Source organism: Camelus dromedarius, chromosome 10 (genome assembly GCF_036321535.1).
Source record: "Camelus dromedarius isolate mCamDro1 chromosome 10, mCamDro1.pat, whole genome shotgun sequence".
NCBI classification, from domain to species: domain Eukaryota; kingdom Metazoa; phylum Chordata; class Mammalia; order Artiodactyla; family Camelidae; genus Camelus; species Camelus dromedarius.
The window spans coordinates 68,537,844-68,550,804 of record NC_087445.1 but is presented as its reverse complement, the minus strand read 5'-3'; the positions used below and the strand labels follow the sequence as shown (position 1 = coordinate 68,550,804).

General features: G+C 42.5%; 1 protein-coding gene across 4 annotated transcripts in view; it reads left to right on the top strand.

Moving 5' to 3' along the window:
• The window catches only part of DENND1A (DENN domain containing 1A), a 470,496-nt gene that overhangs the window by 316,599 nt on the left and 140,936 nt on the right, over positions 1 to 12,961 (top strand). For all 4 annotated transcript variants that reach the window (XM_031450416.2, XM_031450417.2, XM_031450418.2 and 1 more), the window contains exon 13: positions 9,852 to 9,977. In XM_031450416.2, the coding sequence (XP_031306276.1) occupies positions 9,852 to 9,977 (126 nt within the window). The remainder of the gene's footprint in view (positions 1 to 9,851; positions 9,978 to 12,961) is intronic.

Genomic DNA, 12,961 nt, shown 5'->3' with positions numbered 1-12,961 from the left:
TACACACGAGTTTGGGTCACTAGATAAACCCACTAGGCTTAGCATAATGAGTGACGTTTCAGTAATTGATGCCCTAGAAAATGTTAATTGTGAGCATGTTACTCTTTTTAATGCTAAAATACTGGCTTAGGTAGTTTTGGCTGTGGAGTTGGGTTAGTGTGGAAGAATAGCCACCATCTATTTAGGCTCCTACTGTGTGCCAGGAACTGTGCTAGAGGCTTTGAAAATCTTGACATTTAATCTACATAACAATCCTGGGGGAAAGGGGGAGGTACTTTTCCTCTTTTTTTGATAAATGGAGAGAAGAGGTTAAGTAACTTGCCTAAAGGCATCCAGCTAATGGACAGCAACTGAGTCAGGATTTGAACTCAGGGTTTGCTAGACATGCATTCATTGGCTGATTAATCAATGTGTTGATTTATTACACATGTTTATTTCATGCTGCCATTGCTCCATTTGAGTTGTCCCATTCCATGTCTCCTGTTCCCCAGACCAGCCGATTGGCTTTTATAAAGTATCCATCTAAATCTGTACCCTTGGTGGTGATTGGATTTAGTTTTGCTTTTTCCATCAGAGCTCGATGCAGATACAATCCAACTTCCCCAAGCAACCTACCATTTTCTTCTAGTTTTCGTTTTGTGAATTTCAATCCCTAGATTCATGTTCGAGCTGACAGCTAAAAATTCCAAACCCAGATAGTTTAGTTTGTCAACACAGCTTTGAAAAGCAGTGGTCTTGATGACGTTCCTACTGTGTTATTTTTGAGCCTCAGATAGTGGTGCTGAGGGCAAAAGTGCATTTTGGTGCATTTTTAATCGATATCATTCAATTTGCAGGAGTCATTTTGGGACATTCACATATCTGACTGAAATACCGCTGATCTGTAGGATTAATTATAGTTAAATAGAAAGGTGGCTTTTGCTCGCAAAGAAAGTCGTTAGTCTCTTGGTAAACATTTTTAGTTATGATTAACTTTAGTCTTCCTCCAAATACTTTTCATTAGAACCAAGCATTAGTGTCCTGGTTCATTAGAAATAGAGTAGCAGCTTTATTTTTGACTTGCAGTCCATTTTGTTGTTGAAAGATGTTGGTATTTTTTTAGAAAATTGGTGAAGGATATGTTGTAAAAAACATGTGTTATAACTTTCCTTTTGCCAGTGAGTATCTGTCTCTTCAAAGGTAACTTACATTTGTATTTTGTGCATTGTGTTTGCAAGAGAATGGTTCTTGGTTTATTCATGTTGACAACTGAAAAGCCTTAGACCTAATTAAAAGAATTTCCACGAGCACCTTTACTGAACCATTTCATTACGCGGCACTGCACAGATTGCATTGTGAAACATGGTGATAGTTTAAATCTGACCTTTAAACCTAAACTGCCAGAAGTATGAGAGAGAAAACCCTTCTTTGAAGATTCTCCATGGATGCATATATACATAAGCATACATACGTGCATGTATTTGGGTAGAAATAATCTTTTTATTGAATGACCACCTAATATTATAAATACACATTTACTTTGAGCTCAGCTCTTGTAGCCTCCTTTAGCGTTCAGCTGCATTGTGTGTGTGTGTGTATGTGTGTGTGTGTGTGTGTGTGTGTGTGTATTAGAGCTAAATTGTTTTTTAAGGAAAACAAAGACAATTTCACTTCCTATGGGCAAAAAAGAAAAGGTGTTTGGAGGAAGATGAGTATTAGAAATAAATAGAAAAATGCAAAAACCTTTGCTACTGTGTGTTTCAGTTTACAATGCTGAGGTACTAGGATTAAACACACGGGGAGGGGGCTGGAGGGCAGTGTGTATGCAAGACTCCTCCTGAGCTTTATTTGGCAGATAGTGGAAGTGGCCTTTTTCTTTTCAATTTTTTTTTGACTCCAGGAATGTCATCCTGAGGACCTGATAGTTTGTCCTCAGGATGCTCAACAAAGCCGTTATAGCATGTAGCGAAGTAGCCACTCACATAATGAAAATTGATCCTTTTGTCTAACAAAAAGCTGCTTAGAATTGCAATGCTTGCCTCTAACTTTCTGACTTAATGCTCGGCCCATAAGATGTCAGGAGAGACAGAGGGAGCAGAGCCCTGGGCCCCTCGGGTCATAGCAGCCCCAGCTTGGAGCGCGGCATAACTAGCGCAGTCCCCTCTCCCCCACGGAGAACTGGGATCTCTGAGGGGAAAATGGGATGCAGAAGAAGCAATTAAAGCCAACCGAGGTCAAGGTACAACCACGTTCTCAAGAAAGAAACAGAAAAGCAAGGAATGAGAGGAAGCAATAATGGAGATATATTAAGTTGTGGAAAAAATAAACCAGTATCGTGGACAAATCTGATTTGCTGGTCTAAGAAATCCTGGCAGCAGTGAGAATGAATGGAATAGCAGGGACTGTGGAGTAAGACAGACTTGGGCTTGACTCTGACCTCTGCCCCTTGCTATCCTAGCTGTGTGAGATGGGGCCGAGGCTCACTTTCCTCATCTGTACAGTGGGGCTAACTCCCTGCCTAGCTCACTTGTGCTGAAATTTTAATACAATGCTGGGTATGAAAACACCTACCGTGGCTTTTGGTACCTGGTAGAGTGCTTGATAAATACTAGTTCCTATTCCTTTTCCCTGATGAATTCCTGGTTTTCCCAGAAACTACTACTAAAAAAGAGAGTGGGGTGGGATGGCCTTTCCGTATCAAGACTTTTTGCTTCAAATTTGAGGCAAGAACTAAGTGAGGTGTGTATAGGTGCACCGGGCCATTTTTTGTTGCCCACATGAAGGGAGCAGAGGAGCCAATGTGTGTGTGGCCCTGAAGATGGGCAAACAAGGCAGTGATGCCTTCCGCCCTCTGCAGACATGCCCCAGCTTATAGCAAAGCCTTGAGGTCTGGTTTATTCAGAAAAAGGAAGAATCAATTTGCCTTAGTATTTAAGGGCTATTTTTAGAAGGGGGCTTTTTTAAAAGGGGGATTATTTTTAAAAAGTGATTCTGTTCCCTGCCCCTTCAAGCTGCTGCTGGGTGTCTGATTTGTCAAAAAAAAAAAAAAAATCTTTTAACTCCAGTTCTGACACTGAGCAGTTCATGCAAAAAGTGGGCCCCCTCAGTCAGACTTTGAGAAGAACCATATCTCTACTTGTGATGTTGTGCCAGCACTGAGGATGGCCATGGTCCCTGCCTCTCTGGAACATTCAGTCTGATGGGAGAGACAGACAGTATGGATGGTTGCACAACACCATCACCTTGCTGTCTGTCTGTGAAGGAAAGGCGCAGTGAGTATATGACAGGGGGACCTCGGTCTAGTCTGAGGGGGTCAGACTGAGCAAGTGGTATTTGAGCTGAGATCTGAAGGAGGAAGAGGAGTTGATCTAGGGCCCCGTGTTGTCCAGTATGGTAGCCAATATTCACATGTGGCTATTTAAATTTTAATTGATTAAAATGAAATAAAATTCATTTCCTCAGTCACACCAACTACATTTCATACATTTAATTGCAGCTACCACCTTGGTCAACATGGGTGATAGATGATTTGTGGAAAGGCCTTTGCACAGTGCTGGGCGCTGGGCAGGGAGGTGATGGTGGTGAGAGGAGGTCACCTATCCAAAGGTCTTGGGTGAGACTGGAGCCCAGTGGGTATGGCTGAAGCCATGGAGAAAATGCAGGAGCCTCGGCTCTGAGAAAGGCTTGCAGGCCAGACTAGGACTCTCACCTTTATCCTCAGAGCAATAGGAAGCTGCTGACAGATCTCAAAGTGCCAGCACTGATGAAAAGAGGTGGAGAGGAGTGTCCTAGAAGTGACTAGGTGAAGAGTATGCCATCCTTATTCTCCCCTCCCCCCACAGATTGCAACCAAGTGATGAAGAAATAAACCTACACTTGCCCAGTGCTGATATGAATTGCAAGGGTCTTTATTGTAGCGGGAAGGAAGATATATAAGCTGCTGGTTATTACAAAAAGCTAAATAGTAGGATAATGATGGTTGCAATGTGTGAACCCCTTTTGAAGTAGTAATAAGCTAACTTGTGGCTGGACTGGGGGGCTTGATTGCAAGCCCTCAGGAGCTGGGCCCTGGTCAGATGCAGCTCTGTTCCCAGCACATCTCCAGCATGGGGCCTGCCAAGACTGGGCATCAACCAGAGTCACAGGCTAACGTGCCCTGAGAAACAGCTATTTGTTCTGACAGAGGGCAGCACCGAAAAGTCAGCGACTTTTGTTTTTAATAGAGGGTTTTGTTAGAGAATGGAATAAAGAGTATCCCAGGCTTGGGGATAGTTTGAGGCCTCTGAAATTGAGTAGAAGATAAAGTTGGAAATACAGCTGGAGCCAGACCCCTAGAAGGACTCGAATATTGTGCTAAGGAATTTGGACTTTATTATGTTAGCACCCTGGAGTCACTGAAAGTTTTAGAGGAAGGGAGTGATATGATTCAACCTCTCATTTTAGAAAGATAATTCAGTGCAGAGGATGGATTGGACCAGGAAGAAAATAGAAGAAGGGCCACCAGTTGAAAGTCGTCCAGGTACTAATTCAACAAAACACAAAGCTAGGCAATCTGCTACGTCTGTTCTCCATTTTACATCCATTATATTTTAATCCTCACCATGTATGTATGTTGCAGGTACCTCATTTTACAGCAAAGGAAACTGAAGCTCAGAAATGTTAAGAAAGTTAGGAAGCCAGGTTTCCAATCTTAGATGTAGGCTTTTGTGATTTGAGCTCTACACTCTGCTGCCTGAGGAGTGCGTGGGACAGAGGAGCAGGCGAAGCCAAGAGACCTGAGAGGTAGAGCCTAGTGACCAGGTCAGACAGGAGGCAGGTGTGGGCTGGGGTGGGGGTGGGGACACCGGCACATGTTACTGGACACATGGCATTTTGCAGTGTTGTGTTAAGACTGGTCCTGTTGTCCACCTTCACTCATTCGGCAACCAGAGGTTCATTTTCCTTGTAATTTTGTTGCATCTTAGTGATGGCCTTCTGCAAAAGGGAAGTACATGAGTATCAATTTCTCTCCCAATCCTTCCCAACTGAAACCAGTTTCTTCCAATGATCAATCACTGAAGAATGTGATCCCAGACTTTCACACAAGCAGGGAGGCTCAGCCACTGGAAATACTTCTCAAGATGTCAAAACACTCAATCATCTGTTCTTTCACTTAGCAAAAAGTGCTGAATGATGACACTGGGCCAAACGCTGCTGGCCCACTGCTGGCCCTTCTGGGAGTTCACAGTCTAGCATCAAAGGTGGTAGACACTACAGTTCATGGACAAATCACCTATGCAGTCCGAGGGGGCCCAGGTAGGGTGTCATTAAGCCTGTCTTAGTGGTCAGGGAAGGCTTCACAAAGGAGGGGACACCTAGATTTCCTCTTTCCCTTAACCCAAGGCAATGTTGAATTTGACTATTAAAGAAAAACACCTCATTTAAATTCTTTATTATGAAAGTAACATACTTTTTTTTTATAAAGGATCATCAAAACAATCAAAAGTGCATGAAATACAAAGTGAAAGCATCCATGCATGGTTCAAGTTTGATACATGGCATTTCAGATTCTTACTACGTATGTGAACATACATATATATAATTTTTAAATGATTTATGTTATATATATTGCTCTGCGACTTGTGTCCCTCCACCTCCCCATTTGGCAGTAGTTTGTGGACATTTTTTCATGAGAGTTCATAGAGTACTGCCACATCTTAGCAGCTCTGCAGTATTTCGTTGTAAGGATGTGGTATAATTTACTTAATAGGCCCCAACTGAGGGGCACTTGGATGGTCTTTCAAAGGGTGAAAAGATATTCACAAGTAGGACAGAAAGGGCCAAGGGACAACTCCATTTGAGTTGTCAGCATATGTTTGGGCTGGAGGGTGGCATATACTTCTGGATAGCAATTCAGTATCAGTCAAGTATACGTTAAGTGGGGCCAAGGGAAGAGAGGCCAGTTGAGGAGAGGATCACAGACTGCTCTGAGGAGTTAGGCTGTTTTTCTGCAGGTGGTGATGGCAGATTTTGATAGAGGTTAGATTCATCTATTTCCAAGAATACTGGGACAGCTATGGGTGATGGCATTGAGGGAAAACTGAAGACAGAGAGCCCATCTAGAAAACTACTCCACCAACTGGGGCCAAGAGAGGGTGACTAGAGCTGAACAGCACAAGGCCAAGGTCAAGGGCACTGAGAGGAGAGGGCAAATTCAGGGTATATTTGGGGTGGTGTTGGTAAGATGTGGAGAACGGTTATGGGAAGGGAAGGAGAAGAATGGAATCTAATGTGCAAGTCTAGCCTAGGAGACTGGGTGGATGTGGCTGCGGTAACCAAGATGGGACACAGGAGGAGGAGGGGGCTAAGAAGGTAATGAGTTCAATTTTGTACTCTCTTCCCTTTGTTTTCTGTCCCCCTCCTGATACCTCATTAAAGGAGGAAGCCACCCTCACTGGCATTTCTGGCCCCCCCAAAAAATTATGCCTGATGAGCCCAATGTTAATGATTTGACCAGCACCCGCAGGAGCACTCAGAGCAAGTTCGGTTTTAGATGTATGACTGTGGGTTACTTAAGCCTTAGATTCTCTTTCCTCGCTTTTATTTAAAGGACAAAATGCTATCACCAGTCATCAGATGCGCATATACTTGAAGTTTCAAAGTTTGAAGTGCTGACAAAAGCTTCTCCTTGTTGCAGGGTAAGGAGAGGTCTTCAGAAGTCTTGGCCTAAGTGGTCACAGGGGCACCAAGAGCCCAGGCCCACTTGGCTGGTTTCAGAGCAGCAGGGGCAGGCAGGAAGGCATACACTCCTGTTTGCTCAGTTACAATCAGCAACGACTTCTTTGTGTAAAATGGTAATGAGGCCATTAGGAGAGCTCACCTGAAGTGCAGCCTTGTGAATCCAAGGTAATTAAACACCTCCCGAATGAAAGGGAAAGGCCGGGGAAGGTTAAGTGAGGAATAATCTGCCGCACAGGTGGCCCAAGGGCTTTGAGGAGCCAAAAGAGCGACACTGGCTTGCACTTTTTCAAAGAATGGAAATGTCACCCTAGTCCCTGGGAGAGGCAGGATTTTTATTATTTGGAGGGTGGGAAGTGGGCAATATTTTTAACATTTTCATAAAGCCTGTTTCTTTTTCATACTGCCGTGTTAAGTTGGAGGTACATGACAGTGTGCCAGGGCGCCGAGGGCCTGCACTGCCTCTGGTGGGCTCTCACCACCGTGGTGCTATGGTGTGTGTGAACCAGAGTAGGGGAGCTCACAGTAAACAGAGTCCTTACACCTAGGTGTTGAGACATACTCCAAACTGCTTCCAGAGGAAAATTGTTTTCCCTGGCCCACCTCTGAGCAGAGGTGGGGTGGCCACCCTGACAAATGCACTTTCCCGTCCCTTCTGACTTGATGGTTTGACTTACTGTGTGCAAAGCACTGTGCTCCACGACTTCATGTGTCCTTTTAGCTTATCTGGCAACTGAGGATTTTTGCCATCCAGTTTCTTGCCTCAAAAATCTCTGCTGTCTCCATGTAAAAGCTTGTATATGAATGTTTGTCACAGCATTATTCATAATAGCCAGAAAGTGGAAATGACCCAGATACCCATCAACAGATGAAGAGGTGAATAAAATGTGGTCTACCCATATGATGGAATAGTATTCAGCTGTGAAAAAGAATGAAGTACTAATAAGTACTACAGTGTGGATGAAACGTGTTTATAGTGAGCATTATTCTAAATGGAAGAAGCCCAGTCACAAAAAAAGACCACATATTGTATGATTCCCTTTATATGAAATGTTCAGAATAGGCAAATTCATAGACAGAAAGTGGGTGAATGGTTACTTGGGACTGGGGTGAGGGAGGAGTGGGGCAGGATTAGTGGGAGTGAGAAATGACCACCAATAAGATAGGTTTTCTTTTGATGAAATGTTCTGGAATTAGATAATAGTGATAGTTCTACAGTGTTGTCACTGTACTAAAAACTACTGAATTACATATTTTAAATGAATGAGTTTTATGATGTGTAAAATATATCTTAATATAAGCTATTAAAAACCGCTTATCAGAAGCTTGGTAAGAAGAAATATTGTCCATGGAGCATTTCAAAAGTATATATAATCCATCCCAGATTCTTAATATTTTTAGATTCACAGGCACCTTTGGGAGCCTGAGGAAAGCTATAGCACCTAGACCTAGAAAAATAGTCATCACTCATTCATATCAAAAATTTGTACGTGATTCATGGACCATCTGCATCTAATTTTCTATTTCATCTTTAATTTTTATCCTAAATTTAATCTTAAATAATTTCAGGCCAATAGATATACCTATATCTAAGCCCCATACAGATTCCTGAAATGTGTTCTTGATATGTCACCTGCATGCTTAAAAACAGTCATTAACTTTACATTTATCTCAAAATGAAAGGAAAAATTCTTTAATGTGTTCACAGCTCTTGACCCCTGCCTTTCTTTCCCTCTATCCTCATTTAAGCTATTTTCTCCATCATTCTCTCCACTGAAGCCACAGTTCACTCTAGTCTCTGAACTCCTTCTCACTATACTGTCTTTGTAAATGCTGATCCCTGTGTTTGGTATTTGCGAGTTTACTTTAGCTCATCCTTCAGATTTCAGCCCAAGCCTCTTTCTCTCCAGGAAGCCTTCCTTGACCTCCTTGGTGAGCTCTGTCTATCACAGGCTCGTCACGGTAGTAGCAATGTCACTTGTATTGGTATTTTCCGCCTGTCTGGTTTTGCTCACCATTGTATCACTGAGTCAAGGCTACAACTTGCGCAATTCCAGGAGCACTTTTCACATGGAACACAGTATGAATGGTGTGCCCAGAAGTTGTGCAATATGGCATCCTGAGATGAATGGCATATTGGAAACAGAAGGAAGCTTGATGTTGTCTCTGATGTTGAGGATAACAACTGTCATGTCACACAGTCTTTCCTACATTGAGCACTTGTAGGAGAAATCTCTTGTAGTTCTTCTTTCAGGAAATTTTGTGTTCGTGTGTGCAACTGCTTTGGACCCAATGAATTTCACAACTTTTCATATTTCTGTTTTTGCTTTGACCATTAGGAGACTCGTAAGTCAAATTTGCAGTCTAGTTCTAGCTACCATGTAAGACCTTATGGCTTATATTTATATACTAAATCTATTCCTGGCTTCTTCTTTTCCCATTGCCATGCCTTTCTTGTCTATTTTGTTTTAATCTGTGGCGTGCACATCTATAAGCTATAGAAGTGTGTATCTGTAAGTCTATTTAAAGATTATTCCTTTAGAGTATGTGGGATATAATAATATATACTTTTAAATGTATATATTATTAAATATAAAATATATTAATTTAATAAATATATAGTATGAGATGTGAGGTATATGATCATGTATATTATATGTAAGTCATTTCTAATATTTGTAAGTAATCTGAAAAGGAGGTAGAATTGGAACTAAAAAAGTTTGTGTAGTCTTGGGCTTAGATTACAAGACTTTGATTTATATTCCAACCGGGCCACTTCTTGGGTTTGTTCTAGGCATAATCGAACCTCGTAATCTAACCTCTCTGGGACTGTTTCACCCTTGTAAAATGGGAACACAGTCCCTTCCTTACAGCAGTGTTGAAAGAATAAAGTAAGAACATTTATGTGAAAGCATTTACCTGGCACGTTGAAACTGCTTAGAAAGTGAGTTTGTTTTTGTTTTTATTAGATGTGCTCTAATAGGAGCAGCATTTATTTAAATTTTAAAAACCTACCCTAACACTAAATGCATTTCTGTTCTCCCAGCAGCTAAGATATCAAATGGATCCCCCTCCCAGGGATTTTCTGGAGGGATCTTCTGTATGTGTTGAGTGTACCCTACCCTCAGCCATGTCTCCTTTCTCTCCATCATCAGATCTCATCGCTGAAGAACCGGCTGAAGAAGGTCTCCACAACTACTGGCGACGGTGTGGCCAGAGCCTTCCTCAAGGCCCAGGCCGCTTTCTTCGGCAGCTACCGAAACGCTCTGAAAATTGAACCGGTGAGTAGCTTCTTGGCGTGTTGCGAATCCACGTTTGGTCAGGGCTAAGACACGTACCTCACAGGCCACAAGAAACCTGCCATTCATCTGGCTGTTGAATTCACCAAAAGAGGTTGTGTATGTGGTGAGGCGCCGGGGGAGTGTCCTCCCAACCCTGCCTCTTTGCACAAGGAAGCCGTGCCCGAGGTCAGGGGTGTTTGCTTCTGTTTTTGTCTTAACCCATAACATTTTATTAAATTAAAAGTCAAAGGTTGAGCAGATCACAGGCAATGCATTTCATATGCAAACTCTGGTTTTGAATCTTGATCATGCTTCCTCATAAGCCGCAGTTACACCTTGTTAAATACATTTTTACTGCTATGACTCCCTCATGTGTGTAAGTGAAGCACAGAGAGATTCCCTTCCTCCGGGGCGCACTCTCCATGAAGTGGCCGGTGCTCAGGGCGCAGCAGCCTGATGCCACATCCTCCTTTTCCATTGTCCTCCATCTAGCACTTAGGCCTTGCTAAGGCTGCTTCAGCTTCAGGCAACGTCATGGTCACATAACAGAAAGGACACACTCTTTTTGCTTCCTAAGAAATACTTCCCTAGATCCTCTGAAGCCCTTTACCTTAAAGCAAGTTCCTCATGTCCTGCTTATCTCCAAGGGAAGTGGCTCTGATTCTTTGTCCTGACCTTGGGCCCAGCCAAACAGTCAGGTTCAGTGCTGTTTTGAGAGCTGGTATGATTCAAAGAAAATACTGTTTTCTTGCTGTCTTTAAAATGAGAATGGGACAAATGGCTCAGTCCTTTTCTTAGGCTGCTGGGAACGGACAGTTATGAAGTATTTCTGCTCTTACAATGATCTCATTGTTGTCACGTATACATCTAGAATCCGGAGGCTGTTGACTCTTGGTCTGTATTGCTGAGTGTATGATCTGGGCACAAGTTCCTCCTCCAGAGAAGTTTATGGTTGTACTTGCACTTGGCTCTGAAAGGCACTGGGTACAAGGGTGAAGTCCTGTAGTTTAAAGCCCGGCTCTGTACTTCTGAGTTGTACGACCTTGAGCAAGCCACTTAAACTCTTTAGACTTCAATTTCTTCACCTGTGAAATGAGGATAAGAATACCTATCATCCTACATCTCTAGTTGGTTATAAGGATCAAATGAGCCATAAAACATGTCATAGGAAGGTGAAACGAGCTGATGGCTAAGGTTTGGGAAAAGAAAGACAGAAGCAACCCCTTCCTGTGGTGGGTGTGGAGTTATCTGAGTGAGCAAAGGCTTGGAGGCAGGACCCTTTGTGGCCACTTTGTCTGAAGTCATGAGTTTGGTTGGGGAGGTGGGGATGTAGGAGAAGTTGGAGCCAAATTTAACAGAGCCTTGGATGCTAGGCTAGGAGTGTGAGCAGAGATGGGATGTGACTGACATCCTGTTTGACCAGTAATACAGTGATGGACTGAAAAGAAAACTGGAAGCAGGGAGACCAGGGGACTGTTGGGAGCTCAGAAGAGAGCCCTCTGGTGGTTACACCAGGAAAAGGTATCACGAAGAAGAAATGGCTACATGAATCCAGTAATAGATAAAATATGGGAGATGAGGGGCGAGAAATGTCAAAATGTCTCCCAAGATTTGGACCTGGGAGAGGATGATGATACCCATAGTAGAAAAGGGGAAAGCTTGATGTAAAGGTGTTCTCAGTAGCAGATTATAATGGTAAAAACAAGGAATAGATTGTGTCCATAATGATAAACAACTGATGAAGTAAATTGAAGTATATCCATATGGTAGAATATTACATAGCCATTAAAAGTAGGATTTTGAGGATAGGATGATGGGTTTGGTTATAAACATGGTACATTTCATTGAATATAAGATGCCATTCCATCATAAGATGTACCATTATTTCATGTACCATTAAGAAAATGAAAAAGGTGCTGCTAATTATAAATTGAAGGATGCAATCAATTGTAAGACATGTCCAAATTTCAGAGATGTTACAAAGTGAAGAGGTTTGGATCTTAGAATCAATGAAATAAGGCAGGTTTGTCGTGCTTTCAGTCTGATTCATCTGTACCAGAATGGCTTTTTTCTGAAAGTCCAAGAGGGAAGCCAGAGGGCCAGAATTTTTCTAACCAAGTGTCATCACTATGTTATCTAAATGGTTTTTAAACCATTGATTCAATTCTAGCCAATTCTTCTCATTTAAAAAAATGGATAACACCTCCCATACCAGATTGTTTGTGGGATCAATTAAAATAATGACTGCAAAGCGCATGTGAGCCCAAGCAGGGTCAGGGTGTTAAGAGTCAGGCTGCACGCTGCTGGTGAGTGGTGCCGGTGAGCCTGCCGGATGGCAGGCAGCATGGTGCGGAGGGGGTGGGGCGCCCTCCCTGGAGCCACTTGTCTCTTAGTAGTTTCTCTGGTTATAAAAATAGCACCTGCTCTTGGTTTAAAAAAAAAAAAAAGACAAAAGAAAAAGTTTAAAGTAACAGGACTAGAAATGAGAAAGTACTTATAATCCTATCATCTGGGGTTGAAGTAACATGTTAGCATGTTTCCACCAAGCTTCTAGGATTTGGGGGTTGTTTCATTTTGGTTTTGGTTTTTGGTTTTCTCACTTTCAGAGAGTTGAGATATTCCTGGCAAAGCAACCTAGTTCCCAGTTATTTGGTTTTTCCTTTTAGTATATTATAAGCATATTTTCACATCATGTAAGGACTCTTGTAAAACGTGATTTATAATGGCTGCATGTATCCCATCAGGTGACCCCAGTGGTTCTCAATCACCCCTGGCTGTGGATCGGCATCACCTGTGGGGCTCTTAAAATGGCAAATGTCTGGGCCCTACTCGCAGAAATGTTCAGGTTCCCGATGAAAATCCGAAATCAGTGCCAAGACCCACCACATTATCCCAACGCTGGTCCTTTTGATTGCTGATAATCTTTCACCAGTTTAAATCACACTGTGGTGAACATCTTTACATAAATCTTCATGCACAATATG